This window comes from Manihot esculenta, chromosome 15, assembly GCF_001659605.2.
Source record: "Manihot esculenta cultivar AM560-2 chromosome 15, M.esculenta_v8, whole genome shotgun sequence".
Classification (NCBI taxonomy): Eukaryota; Viridiplantae; Streptophyta; class Magnoliopsida; order Malpighiales; family Euphorbiaceae; genus Manihot; species Manihot esculenta.
In genome coordinates this window covers 9,484,460-9,505,469 of record NC_035175.2, presented here as the reverse complement: position 1 = coordinate 9,505,469, position 21,010 = coordinate 9,484,460, and the positions used below count along the sequence as shown (strand labels likewise).

At 36.4% G+C, this 21,010-nt stretch overlaps 3 protein-coding genes across 6 annotated transcripts; 2 read left to right on the top strand and 1 right to left on the bottom strand.

Annotated features, from left to right (window-relative positions):
• The first annotated feature begins 5,798 nt into the window (after positions 1-5,798).
• Positions 5,799-8,581, top strand: LOC110601997 (probable beta-D-xylosidase 5). Its single transcript, XM_021739426.2, has 7 exons — positions 5,799-6,104; positions 6,234-6,539; positions 6,616-6,785; positions 6,871-6,971; positions 7,066-7,407; positions 7,490-7,900; positions 7,974-8,581. The coding sequence occupies exons 1-7, from the start codon at positions 5,814-5,816 to the stop codon at positions 8,579-8,581; spliced, it is 2,229 nt and encodes a 742-aa protein (XP_021595118.2). The 5' UTR covers positions 5,799-5,813.
• Positions 8,582-11,830: 3,249 nt separating this feature from the next.
• On the top strand, positions 11,831-14,981 carry LOC110602698 (probable beta-D-xylosidase 5). The gene is made up of 7 exons (XM_043951157.1): positions 11,831-12,437; positions 12,567-12,872; positions 12,949-13,118; positions 13,204-13,304; positions 13,399-13,740; positions 13,822-14,232; positions 14,306-14,981. The coding sequence occupies exons 1-7, from the start codon at positions 11,967-11,969 to the stop codon at positions 14,911-14,913; spliced, it is 2,409 nt and encodes an 802-aa protein (XP_043807092.1). The 5' UTR covers positions 11,831-11,966; the 3' UTR covers positions 14,914-14,981.
• Positions 14,982-16,428: 1,447 nt separating this feature from the next.
• On the bottom strand, positions 16,429-20,197 carry LOC110601586 (transcription factor bHLH144). 4 transcript variants are annotated; one of them, XM_021738769.2, is made up of 4 exons: positions 20,020-20,197; positions 19,181-19,349; positions 18,756-18,941; positions 16,429-17,849 (listed from the first exon to the last, which is right to left on the bottom strand). In XM_021738769.2, exon 4 carries the CDS (start codon positions 17,524-17,526, stop codon positions 16,807-16,809), a length of 720 nt encoding a protein of 239 aa, XP_021594461.1. In that variant the 5' UTR covers positions 17,527-17,849; positions 18,756-18,941; positions 19,181-19,349; positions 20,020-20,197; the 3' UTR covers positions 16,429-16,806. The 4 variants fall into 4 exon arrangements, with proteins under 4 accessions (XP_021594461.1, XP_021594459.1, XP_021594462.1 ...); XM_021738767.2 differs by having other exon boundaries at positions 19,181-19,333; XM_021738770.2 differs by having other exon boundaries at positions 18,756-19,333.
• Positions 20,198-21,010: the final 813 nt, after the last annotated feature.

Below are 21,010 nucleotides of genomic sequence, written 5' to 3'. Positions count from 1 at the left end.
AAAAAGTTAGAGCAACCCATAATTAAATCATACCATTGTGCGGATAGAACAACGGGTATATAGAAATTGGAGCAACTAAAAATGGATTCTATCTTTTCTAAATATCATGAAAAATTAACGTTTTGAATTAATTGATAAATATTATTTAATTAAGAGTTTTGATAGATAAAAAAATTTTTAAAAAATAAAAATTTCAAAATTTATTAGAGATTTAAAAAGATTTTTTATTAAAAAAAATAATTTTTATGCTAATGAAACCTATTTTTTTATTTACTTTTTTCTAATAAATAACTAAATTACTGATAAAACTTTACAACATTATTATCTGATGGCCGTTAAATTTCTTCATCCCGGTCTAAAACCAGACCCATTAGGACAGCCCATAATCTGAAAGTTTCTAAGTCTCATCCAAGAATCAGGTCCAGCCCGCTCAGCTCAAAGACCGGGCTCCAGTCAGATTCTTCAATCAGGCCGGCTCAGCTCTTTCGGCCCAATGAACAGATCCCCTCTGGGCCTAGTCTTAACCTTATCTTCCGGCCCAGCGCGGAACCAGGAAGGAATTCAGCCCATTCGCCTTGTGGGACCATCCACATGCGTGCCCGGGGAGAATCAGGGGCCGTTACGCATGGGGCAGCGATCTGATTTCCTCGTACGTCTATATCAACGTGACAGGGACAGGTGGCCCAATGACGTACATTCTGTTACATGTTACTAGCGGACAAAAGAAAACATATAAAAGGAGAAATACTCTCCTCTAGCTCTCCCATTAGAACAGAACTAAAGGAGAAATCCAGCTTCAGTTCTCATCCGAACAAAACTAAAAACAAGGAGGCCAACCCTGCTCACCATTTTAAAAGGTACGTGATACATTTCGCTTTGGTTATAAAGGGCTACACGCCCAAGCTCGTACATGTGAAATAATGAAAAGAAAAGTTGAAGACATTAAGTCAGTTGTTAAAAACCGAGCTCATAGTGAAGACCTAATGAGGTCGAAATCTATAAAAGTACAGCTTGACGATCTTGGCTTTAAGGCAAATCTAGCTCGGAGAAAATTTATAGATAAGAACGCCCTAGTGAAATTAGAAAAGATTATAAGTCAGAGACTAAGTCTCTGGCTAAGATTTCAGCCCTGATTGACTGAGGGGCAAGAAATGAAAGACGATCTAGTCGATTCCTTACCAAGTTTATTAGGCACAATTTAAGTGTCTCATTCTCAAATCTTTAAAATTAAACAAGTCAGACTGTCTAAACAGAGTAAGTAGCCCGATAAGGAGGGAAGAACAAGCAGAGGTAGGAACAGCTCAAGTACGAATAAAGCCAGAGAAATAAATAACCATCAAAATAACTCAAAATACCAACATAATTGGAAAATTAAATTAAAAAGAAAAAGTAATTACAAACTACATTACAGCCTATCCTGGTTATCCGCACGGGTTGGAGGAAAAACAGTCCTTAAAGGACTAATACTCCTAGGTACGTTATCATCTACACTGGCACTATTTACATTATCATCTGGGAGAGGTCTGGCACCCTCCTGCACAGACCCCTCAGCCCCTGTGAAGGGCACAATCTCTTGCCCTGGAGGCCCAGCGTCTTCATCCCCTAACTCGGAGCCCGCCTCAGAAGGTCCGGTGGCAGTACGAGGAGCCCCTTTGGGCAAAGGCCTGTCGTCCTCCCCATAAAGCACCTCCTCACCATCAGAGTCTTCCTCTATAGCTTGGAGTTCAGCCAACGGGGTAGAGGGAGCGTATCTGGCTGTCCTTAGGCCCCGGTTGTATCCAGAGACGAACATGTGAAAGCCCTTATTCCATACAGCCGTCTTCATCTCATTAGAAGCTTTAAACTCCGCAAGTCGCCTCTCACAGGCCTCAGCAACCTCGGCTTTATAATCAGAAGAACTCTTGAAATTCTGGAGGCGAGCTTCACAAGCCTGCTCGATCTCTTTCTTCAACTCGGGAGACTCTTTATACTCCATCAGATGCCTCTCACACTCCAGCTGGACCCTGTCTTCAGCGAGTTTGGCATCCTCAAGCAGGGCTGAGCATTTATGCTCCAAAGTCCTGACCTCATGGCAGAGCTTTTGATTATGAAGTTTAGACTCTTCTGCCACTGAAGCCAGGTCTCTGATACGATCCAAACTTTTACTCAACTCCCGCTCGAGAACCTCGACCCGAGCTAGTGCCTCCTCCTTCTGGACCTCCACCTTGTTAAGACGAGCCCGAACTCCCTCGAAATCAGCCTTCAAGGCCTCATACTGACGCTGGGCCTCGTCCCTCTGGTTTATAGCCTCGTCCTTTTCACGAAGGGCATCTACCGTGGAGGACAGCTGCTTCAGGACTTCTTCACAGCGGACTTCAGCAGCCGCTGCCCTCTCGTCAGACTCTTTAAGAACCCTCCGAGCGTGAGACAATTCCGCCGCTAGGGACCTAGAATGCTCTCGAGCTGCCGCAAGGTTGCTCCTGGCATCACTGGTCGCAGACAGGTTCTCCTCCAGACGCGCCTCCTCGATCCGGCGATCAACAGATTCTCGGAGAGAGAGGTCAGGAGCGTCCACCTCCATGAAGAGGCCCATCACCTAGTACAAAAAGAGAAAACTGTCAGAACAAAGAAACAAAGAAAATTGGAATACGAGAAGAAATCGGAACGAATAGCTTACCATCAGGAGCATCTCCCTAATCCTATCTCCGAGCTCCCCTCGAGGTAGAGACCGGAAGGCTGCCTGCTCCCGTGTGAAGCCAGCCAAATGGCCGGTCAAAGCAAGCAGACGAGAGTCAGAAGCCTCCGTGATTCCCCCGAACATCCGCTTCTGCAAGATCTCCGCTACAACGCTCGCCGGAGTTTGATGAGTGATGTCCTCAGCGTTCAAAATGTCGTTGTCAGGAGCAGACAACAGGGTTATCACAGGAACATCCATCTTCTTTTCAAGAGGGAGCAGAGCTGGAGTTAATCCCTTGGAAGCTTCCTTTTTCTTTCCAATAGGAGGGAGAGCTGGAGCTGATCCCTTGGAAGCCCTGGATTTCTTCCGAGCAGGAGCTGGGGCAGACATTTCGGGGGAGGCAGGACGCTTGTCCCCAGCCTTCTCCGTGACTCCTCCGTCATTAGCAGGGCCAGATCCAACATCTTCGGTAGGGGCCTCTTGAACACCTTTGTCTATAAGAAAACCTCCCTACTTTTCCCGGGAACTTCCTCTTCAGTAATGGGGGCCTCGAGCCCCACCTTGGGGACCTCCTTCTCAGCAATAGCGGGGACTTCAAGCCCCACATCAGAAGCGTCCATAGGAGGAAGGGCGGGATCCGTCCTCGCCATCCCGGCGTCCTCAGCCACTTCAGAAATAATTCTTGGAGTCTTTTCCGCCCTCTCAGTAGAAGAGCGTTGAGGCCGGGGGGCTTGAGAGGACTGGTGAGCCGAACTCGATCTGCTGTGACTAGAAGGCCGAGACGACTTACTACGTCGGGAGCCTGGCCTAGGAGCTTGTGAGGAGACCGGAGGAGGAGGAGGTCGGGTAACCGATCTGGAAGAAATAACCTCGGCCACCCTTTGAGTAGTCTCCCTTACGGATTGCCCAGCCAGGAGGGCATCCAGAGCAATGTCCATGCTCTCCCGGGACAGTATGAGATTCTTGGGAGGCTTAATCTGATCCATCTTTACCTCGGAGGCTACAAAATTAAAAAACAAAGCAAAACAGAACAGTTCTCAGCAAAGATCGCGTAAGCAAAAACTAACACAGGCAGATAGAATAAGATACCCGCGTCCTTAATATCCCTAAGGTTGGACGCGTAAAAGCACTTTTCGACGTCATACTTCCTATCCACAGAAGTCAGTCGAAGAAGTCCAACCTGCTCGGTAAGGCCCAACTGGGGCAGGTCGTTGCAACCCAGAGAGACATCCTCCCAGGCAAGATCGAGCTCCCAAGCCAACCCCGTATTCTTCTTCAACTCCACCACCAGAAACCCCTCTACCCAGCCCTTGATGGAGTCTTTATAACCCGTGAAAATGGACAATCCTCAGCGAGGGGCAAAGTAATAAAATTTCTGGCTCTCTTTGACTAGCCTGAAGAAGCTGACGAACAAGTGAACCGTGGGTGTAAACCCCCAGCTCAGACACACAGATTCAAAGCAAGACATGAAAAGAATAGAGTTAGGGGTTAGCATTCGATGGGTGATCTCGAAATATTGGAAGACCTCTTTGAAGAAAGGAGAAAAGGGGAAGGACAGACCGTACTCGCTCTGTTTGTTGAAGAAGACTAAACTAACGTCCCTTTGAGGGTCGATTAGGCCAGGGGGAGAAGGATCAGGAAGAACGATCCTCTCATTCCGGTAAGGAGTCCGGATGTGGTAAAGAGGGGTATCCAGGTATTCCCTAGAAATGACACTCCTAATATTAGACGGGGTGATGCTAGACTCCTGGTTGACGACATCGGAGAGACTAGAACTATCCATGGTAAAAGAAGAGGCGTACCTGAAAAGTGATTAGGGCAAATGAGCAGAGGAAAGCAAAGAGAGCAGTAGAACAGAGAAGAGCCAACGTTCTGGGGAGATTGACGGGGAGTGAAATTTGAAACAATAAAGAGCCGAAAAGATGTTCTGAACAGTTTTGTTCTTGGGTGGCGCAGTCATGATGACTCTCGGTATTTACCCCCTCATCAGTTGGGCAATAACTAACGAGAAGGTAAAGGGGCAATTGATGACCGCTGGATTTCTTCACCCCGGTCTAAGGCCAGGCCCATTAGGACAGCCCATAATCTGAAGGTTTCTAAGTCTCCTCCAAGAGTCAGGTCCAGCCCGCTCAGCTCAAAGACCGGGCTCCAGTCAGATTCTTCAATCAGGCCGGCCCAGCTCTTTCGGCCCAATGAACAGATCCCCTCTGGGCCTAATCTTAACCTTATCTTCCGGCCCAGCTCGGAACCAGGAAGGAATTCAGCCCATTCGCCTTGTGGGACTATCCACATGCGTGCCCGGGGAGAATCAGGGGCCGTTACACATGGGGCAGCGATCTGGTATCCTCGTACGTCCATATCAACGTGACAGGGACAAGTGGCCCAATGACGTACATTCTGTTACACGTCACTAGCGGACAAAAGAAAACATATAAAAGGAGAAATACTCTCCTCTAACTCTAAGTTTTTTCCAATTTTACAGAATCCATTGTAAAACCCTATTTTCTGTATCTCACATCATCATTATCAAAATGTAAAATATAAAAATATATATTACATTATATATTAATAAAAATAAAAATAAATGCGCAATGCTGATATTTAAGTAATTTTTAAAAGTTTTCAATTTTTATTTTTTAATTATTTCAAAGTTTTTAATTGTATATAATCATTACGACGTATTTCATTTCCTATCAAAATTGTAATGAAAACGATTGACAAGGCATTAGATTTTGTAAATAAAAAAATAACATAATATGGTAATCTCAAATAAATTGGTTAAATATATAATTTAAACTAAAGAGATGCATCAGTTAACTATATCAAACTAAGATAATATATTCATAAAATCTCAACAGCAAATATCCATTAGCAGATTGCAATCTCAAAAGGAAATGAGAAAACTCTATAAATTGATGCATGGAGGAAGAATTTTAAATCAATTCTCTGTTAACTTATTTCTTCTCCAACCAAAGGCATGGCCAAGGTCCTGAGTTTTCTTCTTTTTACTTTGATCCTATCATTCTCTGCAAAAGCTAGAAATGCTCTTAGAACTCCAACTTCATACTCCGCATTAGGCCATGATGATGCAACTCCAAAGGGGTCTAACTTTACATTTGTTTGTGACCCTTCAAGGTATGCTAGTCTGGGTTTGGACATGTCAAAATTTGCCTTTTGTGACTCTTCCCTTTCCTATGATGTGAGGGCTAGGGATTTGGTGAACCATATGACACTACATGAGAAGGTACGACAGCTTGGAGACCTTGCTTATGGGGTGCCTAGGTTAGGGCTGCCTAAATATGAATGGTGGTCCGAGGCTCTTCATGGTGTGTCCAATGTTGGTCCAGGAACTTTCTTTGATGATCTTGTTCCTGGTGCAACTAGCTTCCCCTCAGTAATCCTCACAACTGCTTCATTTAACGAATCTCTGTGGAAAAATATTGGTCAGGTAAATGTCACAAGCTAACCCTTATCATTTATTTATTTTTATTCTTTCTATATTAGTTGGATATGGTGATTTACCTGGAATAAGAAAGATTTCTTGTAAACAAATGATGAACCGCGTTTGTTTTTGCAGGTTGTTTCAACAGAAGCAAGGGCAATGTACAACTTAGGTAGGGCAGGATTGACATATTGGAGTCCAACTATCAATGTAGTGAGAGATCCTCGGTGGGGAAGAGCCATTGAAACACCTGGAGAAGATGCTTTCGTTGTTGGCACTTATGCTTCCAATTACGTGAGAGGCTTGCAGGATGTGGAGGGGACTGAGAATTACACAGATTTGAATTCCAGACCTCTCAAAGTTTCCTCTTGCTGCAAGCACTTTGCTGCCTATGATGTTGACAACTGGAAAGGAGTTGAGCGCTACAGCTTCGATGCCAGAGTAATATTCCAAGAGAATACCATAAATTACATAAGTAAAGTTTTTCAAAATTATTTATTTATTTAACTAAATGCAGGTAACAGAACAAGATATGGTAGAGACCTTCCTTCGACCTTTCGAGATGTGTGTCAAAGATGGGGATGTAAGCAGTATCATGTGCTCTTATAATCGGGTTAATGGAGTGCCAACATGTGCTGATCCAAAACTTCTCAACCAAACTATCAGAGGAGATTGGAACCTTCATGGGTACAGATACGAGCTTCCATTTCCATCCTTTCTGTACAAGATTGAATATTGAAAATGACCATTTAAAATTTTTTGTTTGCAATAGGTATATTGTTTCAGATTGTGATTCTATCCAAGTATTGGTTGATAACCATAAATATCTTGGTGACACAAGGGAGGATGCAGTTGCACAAACACTTAGAGCAGGCTAGTGGTTCTTGTTCTCTTGTAATGATTTCTAGTTTATATTGTGTTGTGAACTCTATGCAATTATTTAAAGTCATTTCTATGTTTTTGACAGGCTTGGATTTGGACTGCGGCATTTACTACACCAATTTCACTCAAAAATCAGTAGAGCAAGGGAAGGCAAGGGAGGAACACATAGACAGATCGCTTACATATCTTTACGTGGTGCTTATGAGGCTAGGCTTCTTCGATGGAATCCCTCAGTTCCAATCTCTTGGCAAGAAGGATATATGTTCTAAGCAACACATTGAATTGGCTGCTCAAGCAGCAAGAGAGGGAATTGTCCTCCTCAAGAATGATAATGACACTTTGCCTCTGAGATCTGATAAGATAAAAACAATAGCTGTAGTTGGACCTCATGCTAATGCTACGTCAGCTATGCTTGGAAATTATGCAGGTAGCTATAAAATACTAATTCAATTATATTGTAAAAAAAGCTTCTAATTAATGTATTAACAATCAATCTTTTTGCATCTCAGGTGTTCCGTGCAGAATTGTTTCTCCAATTGATGGGTTTTCAAGACATGCAGATGTGGACTACAAAATTGGCTGTGATGTTGCTTGTAAGAATGAAAGTTTGATTTTCCCAGCTATGAAAGCCGCAAAGAGAGCTGGTGCCGCCATAATAGTAGCAGGTATAGACTTATCAGTTGAGGCTGAGAGCTTGGACAGGGATGATCTCCTCCTCCCTGGTTATCAAACTCAGTTTATCAACCAGGTCGCCAATGCTGCAAAAGGTCCAGTGATTCTCGTAATCATGTCAGCTGGTGGTATAGATATCTCTTTTGCTAAGAGTAACAGCAATATTAAAGCCATCTTGTGGGCTGGATACCCTGGACAGGAAGGTGGCCGCGCAATTGCAGATGTAGTTTTCGGAAAATACAATCCTGGTAAGCAAAGCAACTTTCAATTGTATTCATTAATATTCAGTTATTGCAAATACTAATGATTTTATGTTTTCAGGAGGAAAATTGCCACTGACCTGGCATGAAGCTGATTATGTTGACCAGCTGCCCATGACATATTTGCAGCTCAGACCAGATGACATTAACGGATACCCAGGTCGAACTTATAGGTTCTTCAATGGCTCCATTGTGTATCCATTTGGCTATGGCCTCAGCTACACTAAGTTCAAGTACAATTTGACATCTTCATCGTCGTCAGTTCACATTAAACTGAACAGATTTCAGCACTGCCGTCATTTGATATACGATAAGGACAGCTTTAGACCTCCATGCCCGTCAGTTCTAACAGATCATTTGTCGTGTGATGATGATATTAAGTTTGAAGTTGAAGTAGCAAATGTAGGGTCTAGAGATGGGAGTGAAGTTGTGATGGTGTACTCCAAGCCCCCAGAAGGAATCGTAGGCGCTCATATTAAGCAGGTGATTGGTTTCAAGAGGTTGTTTGTAAAAGCAGGAAGCCGTGAGAAGGTTAAATTTAATCTTAATTTGTGCAAGAGCTTGCGTCTGATTGACTATAGTGCATATTCTGTACTGCCTTCAGGAAAGCACACCATTGTTCTTGGGGATGATGTAGTTTCTTTTCCCCTTCAAATTAGCTTCAACTAAGTTTAGGGATGTAAATCATTAGTATGTGAATTTTTAAAAATAAATTTTTAATTAAAATTTAGTATATTTAAAAATTTCAACTTTAATTTTAAGCGTACTGTATTTTTTTTATCATACATTATGATTCAAATAATATAATTAAATATAATAAAGAATACGTTAATCAATGTTTTTAATTAACACACAAATAATATAATTTTTTTTTACTTCAAATAAAACTATAACTAATTTAAATAATAAAATTTAAAATATGATTATCAAAATTTAAAATATTAAAAAATTAAATTATATATTATTAACATAAATTAGTAAATAATTCAAAAAATACTCGGGCAAAACAATTGACGTGTCTCAATAAATTTTTATGAAATTAAAAATAGCATAATATGATAATTTTGAATAAATGGTTTAACATATTATTTAAACCAGTTTCACTTTCTCATTCTAATAATTAGAAAATTTTAATTTTTAAAAATTTCTAGTAATTAGAAAAAATAATGGCAAATTTGTAATTTTTTTATTATTATTTTGAAATTTTTTATTATAAAAAAATAAAAAAATAACAACAAAATTTACTGTTTAAATTATATATGAAAAAAATTTACTAACTGTTTACTGATTATTTTTAATTATTTAAAATACTTATAGTTTACAAATAAAATTTTGTATTTATTTGTTTATAGTGAAATAATTTATTAGTTATAGTTTAGGGTAAATTTATTATGAGAAAAGTTTAAAATCAATAAAGTTTAGAATTTTCGATATTTAATTTTTATTAATAATAAATTATATATTAATTAAGATTTATTAATTTTTTCTACTCACTAATTCATATAGGATTTTTTTATTTTCTAATATTTATCCTTAAAAGAAAAAACTAACTTTTATGTGCATGAAATATATATTTTTTTATATGAATTTTAAAAAAAAAAAAAAAAAAACAAGAGTTGCATACTCGTGCATACTTTTGTTATTTATTTTCTCACTTTAAATCTTCTAAATAATAATTCCATAATCAATTATACAATTTTACTATTATATTATATATTTCTAAAATTAATTAATATTTTATTAAAAATAAAAATAGTTATGAAATTTATGAATTATATTATAAAAAAAATAATTATTAAAATAAATTATCCACGGTTTACGATTATAAACTATAAAATTATTGATTATTATCAATGAAATCATGTAACTTACGATATTTAATCATTTCAATTTAAAAAATATCTCTTATATTTAATTAAAAGAATTTAAATAATAATAATTTGAAATAGCCATCTGATGTGCAATTTTTTCTACTTATTTATTTTTTTAATTTTATTAATCAATTTATTTATTTATTTATGAACCCTTTAAATTAAGATGAATTAATAAATAAAGTAAAACATAAAAAAATATAATGAGATTTTACTTATTTTTAATTTAAAGTCTATAATTAATTTGTTTTAAAATAATAGGTCATGATATCACATAATTAATAAATAATAATAATTTCAAATGTTGTAAAATATAATTATTAATATTATTTTTAATTTTTTTTTAAAAATAAAAATATATCATATTATTTTATTTATTTTTATTTTAAAATTTATAATTTAACTTCTGTCAAAATCATAATTTATTATTTACTTTTTCATGTTAATATTTTGTAACAATATTTAAAAATTGAATTATAAATTTTGAGATGCGAATTAAACTACATATTATTTTTTTAACTTTTACCCAATAAATAACTAAATTACTAACAAAACTTTTTAATGTTATTATGAAAATATAAAATATAGAAATATAATATAAATATTAATAAAAATAAAAAAAATATGCGCAATACGCTGATAAATTAGCTAATTATATACATTAAGAGTTTTAAATTAAGTGTAGTTATTTTTCAGAAAAATCATGATATTTAAGCAATTTTTTTAAATTTTCAGTTTTTATTTTATAATTATTTCAATATTTTTAATTTTATATCAATTATTAGTCATTACGAACGCGTTGCATTTCCTATTAAAATTTAAAAAAAAAAAAAAAACATAATATGGGAATCTCAGATAAATTAGCCAAATATATAATGCAAACTAAAAGCGCTTTCTCTTTCTCATAATTCTAAACATTTAATTTAAAAATATGTAATAAAATTATTAGAATAAATAGTATACCATCTACCACAATAAAATTATTGGATTTATTGATGAAAATATGTAATTGGAAAGTATTTTATTTTAAAAAATTAAAAGAGTTTTAGAAATCTTGCTTCAGTCACTTATTCCGACCGTGACAAATCGATCAAGTGAGTACTCACATATTTAATTTAATTTAATAATAAGTGTATTCGAATAAATATGAATGATCTCAGATTTTACTCTCTCAGTTAGAGGTGAGCATTCAGTCGGTTCGGTTCAAAACCGAACCGAATCAAAAAAACTAAAAATCAAAATTTTAGTGTTTATAAAAATCGAACCGAACCGATTTTAGTCAGAAACTGAATCGAACCGAATCAGTCTGATTCGGTTCGGTTCGGTTTGATTTGATCTGTTTCGATTTTTAAATTTTTTTTATTTTTTATACTTTATTTTTAATATTTTAAAATTTAATTAAAATATTTTAATTTTAATATGATTTAATTTCTCTATATTATTGAAAAAATATATTATTATCACTAATCGGTTTAGTTCGATTTTTTCAATTTTTTTCTGATCAAAATCAAACCGAACCGAAATAACTGAAATTTCTGAAATTAAAAACCGAACCGAATCGAAATATATAAAAAACCGAACAAAATTTTCAAATCGATTCGATTCGATCAGTTTTTTCAGTTTGAACCGAATACTGCTCACCCTTGCTCTCAGTTAGGATTAGGATCACTTATCTTTTTTTAGGATCACTTATCTTTTTTTTTTTTTTCGATTTTCCTTTTTGGTTTAGGTGCTTGTGATATTTTTTTTATTTTTTTTCCTTATGTTTTTAATAATATCTTTTTCTCATAAAAAAATTGAACTTAAAAGTTAAAAATAAAAAGCATTGAATATTTAAAATTATTAATATTAAATAAATAACCAATAACAGAATGTCTACCTTATATTTTCTTATTATTTATATTAAAATATAGCAAATTATTTATGTATCCACAATATTTAGATTCTAAATTTAAAATTTTCAAAAAGAAAAAAAAAAATATATATATATATATATATACACCAAAAGAGATGCATCAGTTAAATAGATCAAAGTAAGATAATATATTCATAAAATCTCAACAGCTAATATCCAGTTGCAGATTGCAATCTCAAAAGGAAATGAGAAAACTCTATAAATTGATGCATGGAGGAAGAATTTTAAATCAATCCTCTGTTAACTTATTTCTTCTCCAACAAAAGGCATGGCCAAGGTCCTGAGTTTTCTTCTTTTTACTTTGATCCTATCACTCTCTGCAAAAGCTAGAAATGCTCTTAGAAATCCAACTTCATACTCCGCATTAGGCCATGATGATGCAACTCCACAGGGGTCTAACTTCACATTTGTTTGTGACCCTTCAAGGTATGCTAGTCTGGGTTTGGACATGTCAAATTTTGCCTTTTGTGACTCTTCCCTCTCCTATGATGTGAGGGCTAGGGATTTGGTGAACCATATGACACTACATGAGAAGGTACGACAGCTTGGAGACCTTGCTTATGGGGTGCCTAGGTTAGGGCTGCCTAAATATGAATGGTGGTCCGAGGCTCTTCATGGTGTGTCCAATGTTGGTCCAGGAACTTTCTTTGATGATCTTGTTCCCGGTGCAACTAGCTTCCCCTCAGTAATCCTCACAACTGCTTCATTTAACGAATCTCTGTGGAAAAATATTGGTCAGGTAAATGTCACAAGCTAACCCTTATCATTTATTTATTTTTATTCTTTCTATATTAGTTGGATATGGTGATTTACCTGGAATAAGAAAGATTTCTTGTAAAAAAATGATGAACCGCGTTTGTTTTTGCAGGTTGTTTCAACAGAAGCAAGGGCAATGTACAACTTAGGTAGGGCAGGATTGACATATTGGAGTCCAACTATCAATGTAGTGAGAGATCCTCGGTGGGGAAGAGCCATTGAAACACCTGGAGAAGATGCTTTCGTTGTTGGCACTTATGCTTCCAATTACGTGAGAGGCTTGCAGGATGTGGAGGGGACTGAGAATTACACAGATTTGAATTCCAGACCTCTCAAAGTTTCCTCTTGCTGCAAGCACTTTGCTGCCTATGATGTTGACAACTGGAAAGGGGTTGAGCGCTACAGCTTCGATGCCAGAGTAATATTCCAAGAGAATACCATAAATTACACAATTAAAGTTTTTCAAAATTATCTATTTATTTAACTAAATGCAGGTGACAGAACAAGATATGGTAGAGACCTTCCTTCGACCTTTCGAGATGTGTGTCAAAGATGGGGATGTAAGCAGTATCATGTGCTCTTATAATCGGGTTAATGGAGTGCCAACATGTGCTGATCCAAAACTTCTCAACCAAACTATCAGAGGAGATTGGAACCTTCATGGGTACAAATACGAGCTTCCATTTCCATCCTTTCTGTACGAGATTGAACATTGAAAATGACCATTTAAAATTTTTTGTTTGCAATAGGTATATTGTTTCAGATTGTGATTCTATCCAAGTATTGGTTGATAACCATAAATATCTTGGTGACACAAAGGAGGATGCAGTTGCACAAACACTTAGAGCAGGCTAGTGGTTCTTGTTCTCTTGTAATAATTTCTAGTTTAGATTTTGTTGTGAATTCTATGTAATTATTTAAGTCATTTTCTATGTTTTTGACAGGCTTGGATTTGGACTGCGGCATTTACTACACCAATTTCACTCAAAAATCAGTAGAGCAAGGGAAGGCAAGGGAGGAACACATAGACAGATCTCTTACATATCTTTACGTGGTGCTTATGAGGCTAGGCTTCTTCGATGGAATCCCTCAATTCCAATCTCTTGGCAAGAAGGATATATGTTCTAAGCAACACATTGAGTTAGCTGCTCAAGCAGCAAGAGAGGGAATTGTCCTCCTCAAGAATGATAACGACACTTTGCCTCTGAGATCTGATAAGATAAAAACACTAGCTGTAGTTGGACCTCATGCTAATGCTACGTCAGCTATGCTTGGAAATTATGCAGGTAGCTATAAAATACTAATTTAATTATATGGTTAAAAAGCTTCTAATTAATGTATTAACAATCGATCTTTTTGCATCTCAGGTGTTCCGTGCAGAATTATTTCTCCAATTGATGGGTTTTCAAGACATGCAGATGTGGACTACAAAATTGGCTGTGATGTTACTTGTAAGAATGAAAGTTTGATTTTCCCAGCTACGAAAGCCGCAAAGAAAGCTGGTGCCACCATAATAGTAGCAGGTATAGACTTATCAGTTGAGGCTGAGAGCTTGGACAGGGAAGATCTCCTCCTCCCTGGTTATCAAACTCAGTTTATCAACCAGGTCGCCAATGCTGCAAAAGGTCCAGTGATTCTCGTAATCATGTCAGCTGGTGGTATAGATATCTCTTTTGCTAAGAGTAACAGCAATATTAAAGCCATTTTGTGGGCTGGATACCCTGGACAGGAAGGTGGCCGCGCAATTGCAGATGTAGTTTTCGGAAAATACAATCCTGGTAAGCAAAGCAACTTTCAATTGTATTCATTAATATTCAGTTATTGCAAATACTAATGATTTTATGTTTTCAGGAGGAAAATTGCCACTGACCTGGCATGAAGCTGATTATGTTGACCAGCTGCCCATGACATATTTGCAGCTCAGACCAGATGACATTAACGGATACCCAGGTCGAACTTATAGGTTCTTCAATGGCTCCATTGTGTATCCATTTGGCTATGGCCTCAGCTACACTAAGTTCAAGTACAATTTGACATCTTCATCCTCGTCAGTTCACATTAAACTGAACAGACTTCAGCACTGCCGTCCTTTGATATACGATAAGGACAGCTTTAGACCTCCATGCCCGTCAGTTGTAACAGATCATTTGTCGTGTGATGATGATATTAAGTTTGAAGTTGAAGTAGCAAATGTAGGGTCTAGAGATGGGAGTGAAGTTGTGATGGTGTACTCCAAGCCCCCAGAAGGAATCGTAGGCGCTCATATTAAGCAGGTGATTGGTTTCAAGAGGTTGTTTGTAAAAGCAGGAAGCCGTAAGAAGGTTAAATTTAATCTGAATTTGTGCAAGAGCTTGCGTCTGATTGACTATAGTGCATATTCTGTACTGCCTTCAGGAAAGCACACCATTGTTCTTGGGGATGATATAGTTTCTTTTCCCCTTCAAATTAGCTTCAACTAAGTTTAGGGATGTAAATCATTAGTATGTGATTTTTCTGTTTTTGTAAGTGAATAAAAATTAGTGTGAAGAGAAATATTTATTGGTAGTGTTAATTATTTATTTGCTGTTAAAACTGTTTGAGTCTCCACTTGGTGCTAAAACTGAACATGACAGAATAAGACTTCATACCTGCCGCTAATCCCACTCCCCTAACTTTCAACTTCTAATCATTAGTGATAATTAAGGAAGACAATGAAACTCTCCAGTAAGTCAAGGGTGCATAACAGCAGAAACCTAACTTCTTGAAAGGTCCAAGCTTGTAATCCTAATTAAGCGTTTAATAACGAGAATCACAGATAAGATGAGTGGAATCATGCAGTGGGAGAAATTAGTTTTAACAATAGTAAAAATATGATTATGGGGGTGGATTTTAAACAATTTTAATTGAAGCAGCACTCCATTAGAAATGTTCTTATGTGCTTCTAGAAACCACTCAAAGTCAACTGGTGGTTTTATTATATTCCTTTTCTACATAATTTTTATTAAATAATGAATAATAGGGTATTTGTTTATGTGATAAAGTTGCTAATAACACCCTACATTTTGAAGGGCAATTTTAATACTGAATAATTCGTGGATGTCCAAGTTTCTTGAGATCACAACATCAACTTGTGAAGAAAGTCACCTCATCGTTGACTTTGAAAATGAAAAAGGAGAAAAACCACATATAATGTACATGAGTCAAAATTGTTGGGGAATTGATACTCTGCTCTGCTTGACCTAAATTATCCTCCAATGGGGTTCTGTTTAGAAGCACAAAGAAGCTTGGCAAGTGATGGATTGGAGGATACACCAACAAAAAGGGTTTTGGTGGTGCGCCACTAATACCACTACTAGGTGGCCCTGCAGAGAGTATGTGAATTGTAAAGGATAAGGAAAAGGAATTTTAAAAAAACAAAAAAAAAAGCAGCCGAGCACCATGCATGCATGCATGCATGATGCATGACAACAATCACCATGTCCCTAGAATTCCAGTACATAAAGGATAAAAAGGGCACATATTTAAAGCATATATTAAAAAAAGAGACTTGGTGAGAAATCTGAGCAATTCATGCTCACATAAAGTGGTGGACTGCCCACTTAGGTTCACTCAAAAAGAATTACAACTTGGATCCAACCTTGCACAAAAAGTGCTGATTCTGCCATGGTGCTCCACTGACACCACTACATATAGGGACTGCAACAGAGGTGGCAAAGCACCATAAATGCGTTATCAAGATCTTCATGTCTCTAAATTCCCAGCACAAATATGCATTTACAATAGCCCAACTGCAGATAAGGGGTACCACAAGTATGTTTAAAGCATTATATATGTAGACAGTAGCAGATTTTTCAGTAATACCTACTGACATAAAGCAAACCCATTAAAGAATTTAAAAAGTACCAATGGATCAAGCACCAAGAGAGTACCAACGGATAATTGATTAGAGCATATGCTAAAGACAGAAAGAAGGATATAAAGCAGTGTACAGGGCATAGGAAATGAGGACAAATTAAATAGACTTAAAAGTGTAGAGTACAACATTGCATTAAAAGTAGTACCAACTAGTAACAGGCCAGACAGAATACCTGCTAGTAGAAGACAGTAATACATATTAAACATCAAGCCAATCTTCACTCCACTGAAGAGTACATAGAAACAGAGATTAAAGAGACATTTACGAGATAACAACCACTATATCTTCACTCTGTGGCAATCAACTTATAACTGGATTGATGTAACATGAACATGGGTGTCCAATACCTGCCAGCATTATTCCCCTACTACCAAACCACCAAGAGAGAAGGAGCCTAACTGATGCATGATTACCTGCATCTCATAAAATGGAGTTCGATACCAGATGACATTAAATTTTAGTTCTTAGAAGTCCCAACTCCAAGCTTCTGCACTTCAACTTTGAGAGACTTTAGATACCTGACTGCTTCATCAAGCACAGTGACAGTATTCATTTCGTCACCACCAGGTACAATTCCTCTCAGTGCCTTCACCATCTTCTTCATTTTCTGCCGTTTTCTTTCGCTGTTACAGCTGCTAAAACTTCCAGAGGACTTCTGAATAGAAGATCCATTTTTCCTGGGTTCATAACCATAAGTTGAGTAAGAATCAGGAGAGTTGCTTCCTTGATTTCCATAAGTTCGCGCCGTGCTGACTTCTTCGTCATCATATTCATCTTGTTCCTCCTCTTCTAAGCTCAACAACACATCAATATCATCTGAATCCTCTTTTAGAGAAGCAGATATATCTCTTTCAATATCATTGACCGCTTCATTATCAAAATTCTCTTGGACATAACCTGTATACACATTTAAGCCAGGACCACTGAATTTGTGGGCAACATCCGGATGGAACATAATTTGGCTTCGATGATCATTCTGATCGAAAATAATGAAGTTCTTCGGGCAAACCTCAGAAGGTTGAAATTCAATGCCATGAACAGGCATCAAATGCTTTGCAGCAGGATGTAATGCTGCAGCATTTGAAGGTGCGGCTGAAATATGCATGTAATTGTTACCCCTTTGATTTGCAAAGTGGGGCACTGCCTTCCTGGGTTGAAATTGTTGATCACTCTGCATCAGAATCCCACCTTGGATGAAAAAGAAAAAGTCAAAGAGAATGATGGGTTTTTTTGGCTTTGGCTTGGTGATTATTTGGTTTCCAATTTGAAGAAGGTTTCTAAACTGAGAAAAACACTACTATAGCAAATCAACGCATTGCCATCCTGCATAAAGAGCTGTCTATTCTAAATGAACAACTACCAGAATCAAACGGTTCATCTTTGTCATTGGCTTCTTATGTATGAACACAACCAGAGGCAATTCATCCCGGACCCAATCCCCCCAAGCTTTGTAATGCTAGACTACGTAACAGGCTTAAGCAACTGACGGAAATATTCGGCCTGTAACAGCAATTGGAAATTGTTATTGATAAATTCAAAATGATAAAACCCAATAAGCTATTGTTAAGGAGAAGCAACCAAGAAAAGAAGAGATGGTAATAAATAAAGCCACGTACAGCAACTTCCACACATAGATAGTGCAATATCATATAGAGAGAAACAGTAAACTATTACATTCCTTTAAGCTTTATAAGGATTAGGGAATCAGTTTATTTAATCTCGTAGAACTTCCATAATTCATTGCAGCAGATAACATCTTATAACATTTCTAAATTTTGTGATTTGTTGGGTTTAGCATACTTGTCACATCAAGGGACATACATAATCGTTTAACCAACAGCTATACAACTGCTTCAGCAACAAATACCGTACTCAGAAAGCTAATCTAATTAGAAAGGAAAAAGGGTTTTTTTTTTTTTTTTTCTCTAGTCATTATTTCACTTAAACTTGGTTCCCCAGTTTTTACTACCCTAACCCCATGCCGGAAAGAGAAATCAAAGCGAAACCATAGAAGCACAGTCACATTTAAACATAATCTGATACAACTTCTAACTACATTTCCATGCATGATGAACCTGTCTCTTATCATTAAGGGGGGAAAAACTACTGAAAACTGACAGCAAATTGAAGTAACATTAATCGGTGTCTACAATCAGGTCAGAACTTGCAAACTATTGAACTTGGCAAAAGATTGTCATGGACAATTCAAGAAATCACCAATGGGTAAACAGTGGAACCACGGCATAAAAACTCTTTAACTCTATTGGATGTAAATATCATCCAAATTGATGGAATGCCCATTCCAGTAACACAAAAAAGCCTTGAAAAATATATTGGAAGAACAAGAGTAAAACCCAAAATATATACAATACAAAATTTCTAAACAAACATGGATGTCATTTTTACCTGACAAACTTGCATCACTTGGTAATATGCAGTAATCCCAACTATCATTTTAATCTTCCCTACTTCTTTCACCGCTCGATACCTCTTTATGGTGACCGCAATGTACATTCTCACTCCTCAAACCGCTTTTAAAATTGATGCCACACCAGATAATAAGAATTCCTTTGCCAATCAAAGAGGATTTGCCTGAAATAATAAGCATTACACCTTGAATGATTAACGAAAGCGAAAGCAAAAACAATTGGCCTTTCATTTTGTAAGCAAAATTGTGACAAGCATATCCATAATCCTTCACTTCCCTGTGTTTTGCCGCAACAAATTTAAACACTACTAAATCTTCGTTTCCATTGACAAATATATACAAACATATTTCAAAAACCATATAATAACGAAAACTCAAAATATACAGCAGAGAGAGCAACTACCAAGGCGATCTAAATTACAGTATGACACGAAAGAACACCACCAGACGAACACAGTTTCTGCTATAGTTCACAAACGAAGAAGCCCACGGCATGTTGCTCTTCTTCTCCAAATCCAAACGAGTATGTAAATCAGTAAAAGAACTTCCAAGTCCACTGCAAAAGGATAACACTTGAGGGAAAAAAATGAGTTTGAGGGGGGACAAAAGAAGAAGAATAAACCTAACTATTGAACACGCAACACTTAAGATTCAAATATCCAATCAAAGAACTGTGGTTCTTCGATATCAAGCACAGCCCATAAGGATCACTAATCAGCTTAACAAAAGAGAAAGAAACAAAAATATTATTCTAAAAAAAGAAAAAGAAAAAGGAAAACGTAAACTCTATTCATATAAAAAATCGAATCATTATAATCATCGAATTTCCTTTTGGGTCTTATGGGAAAAAAATTAAAGTAAATGAAGCATAAGCTAACAATAACATGGGAATCAGAAACTTCAACTGTCTTTCACTTTCTTCAATTTTCTTAGCAATCAAACAGCAAGAAACAAAACCCATAACACATATATACCAGGACGAATTGCAGATAATAATTACAAAAAAAAGTAATAGAAAACTCCAGCTTCACAGAGCAATTGACCAATCAACAGCTAAAAAAAAGTATTTTAACATACCCACCAGCACAAACAACAATAAAAGGAAAAAAAAATCTTTATGCTATTAAACAACCAGAAAATCTCAAACATTTACAAAATAAAGCCAAAAAAACTCAAGAATCTAAGGAAACGATGATTAAAATTATTCATATAAAAAGATAACAAATAAAAAAAAATCCAGACCTGATTTTTTAATCTTTACTATTAAAGGGCTCCAAAAAAACAGAAACCGAAAGCTCAGAACTGAAGATATGAAAAATCCACAAGATTTTCGCTGAAGATCTACGGAGGGAGAGAGAAAACAGACAGAGAGTGAAAGTGTAGCAATGTGAGTGGTGTGCTGAGCAGCAAACAAGCGAGCGTGGATTTTTATTTCCAAAAATAAATAAATATATATCATTTTTAATTATTTAAAAAGTAGTTTATTGGGATGCGTGCTGTTTTCTCAGGCAGGGAAGAGTCAAATGCGGAGAATCTGGGCCGTCGGATGTTTGGTGGGCATCGGGAACCCATCCGCATAATGCGGGAAGGCATGTGGGCCGTTGGATGACGAAGCACGCGTGAACTGGGAGCAGTGGCGGGCCCATCAGGTTTGACGAAATCGCGTATCGTGGAATCGACTCTTCTTGCCAGTTGCCAAACCCTTTTTTGGCTTTATACCCTCAGTTCAGATGCGGGAGTGGGGAAGAAAAATAATTGGTGCAAAAAAAATTTTTTTTTTTTTGAGAAAGCAGAAATAATTTAAAAATAAAAATAAAAATTATTTATTTATAATATTTTTCTTTATTTTAATGAAAAATTGAATAATTTTAAAATAAATAAAAGATAAAAATTTTAAAAATTTCTTCCCTTATTTTCCTTCCTCACACATGAAAATTCTAACAAAATACCAAGCACTGTTAAAAAAAATTTCAAAATAATGATATTAATAAAAAAGCAAAGACATGACTGAATTTCAAATATTTATTTCTTTTAAGAATTATTTTATTAATTAAATAAAATTATGTGTACTATATTGTTTTTCATGATCAACTTTTTCTAAATTCAATGTATTGCTTTAACTATAATTTTGATAAATTAAAAAGTGTTGATTTTATTTAAAATTTTAGCTATAAATATCAATTAATGCATTTTTTTTTATCTAATAGGCTAAGTTTTTAAAAATTAACTTTCT

Coding starts and splice junctions, on each gene's coding strand:
- LOC110602698 (XM_043951157.1), top strand. CDS start 11,967: ATGGCCAAGGTCCTGAGTTTTCTTCTTTTTACTTTGATCCTATCACTC. Junction 13,119..13,203: donor GGAGATTGGAACCTTCATGG/GTACAAATACGA, acceptor TGTTTGCAATAG/GTATATTGTTTCAGATTGTG. Junction 14,233..14,305: donor TTTCGGAAAATACAATCCTG/GTAAGCAAAGCA, acceptor TTATGTTTTCAG/GAGGAAAATTGCCACTGACC.
- LOC110601997 (XM_021739426.2), top strand. CDS start 5,814: ATGTCAAAATTTGCCTTTTGTGACTCTTCCCTTTCCTATGATGTGAGG. Junction 6,786..6,870: donor GGAGATTGGAACCTTCATGG/GTACAGATACGA, acceptor TGTTTGCAATAG/GTATATTGTTTCAGATTGTG. Junction 6,972..7,065: donor TGCACAAACACTTAGAGCAG/GCTAGTGGTTCT, acceptor TGTTTTTGACAG/GCTTGGATTTGGACTGCGGC.
- LOC110601586 (XM_021738769.2), bottom strand. CDS start 17,526: ATGCAGAGTGATCAACAATTTCAACCCAGGAAGGCAGTGCCCCACTTT.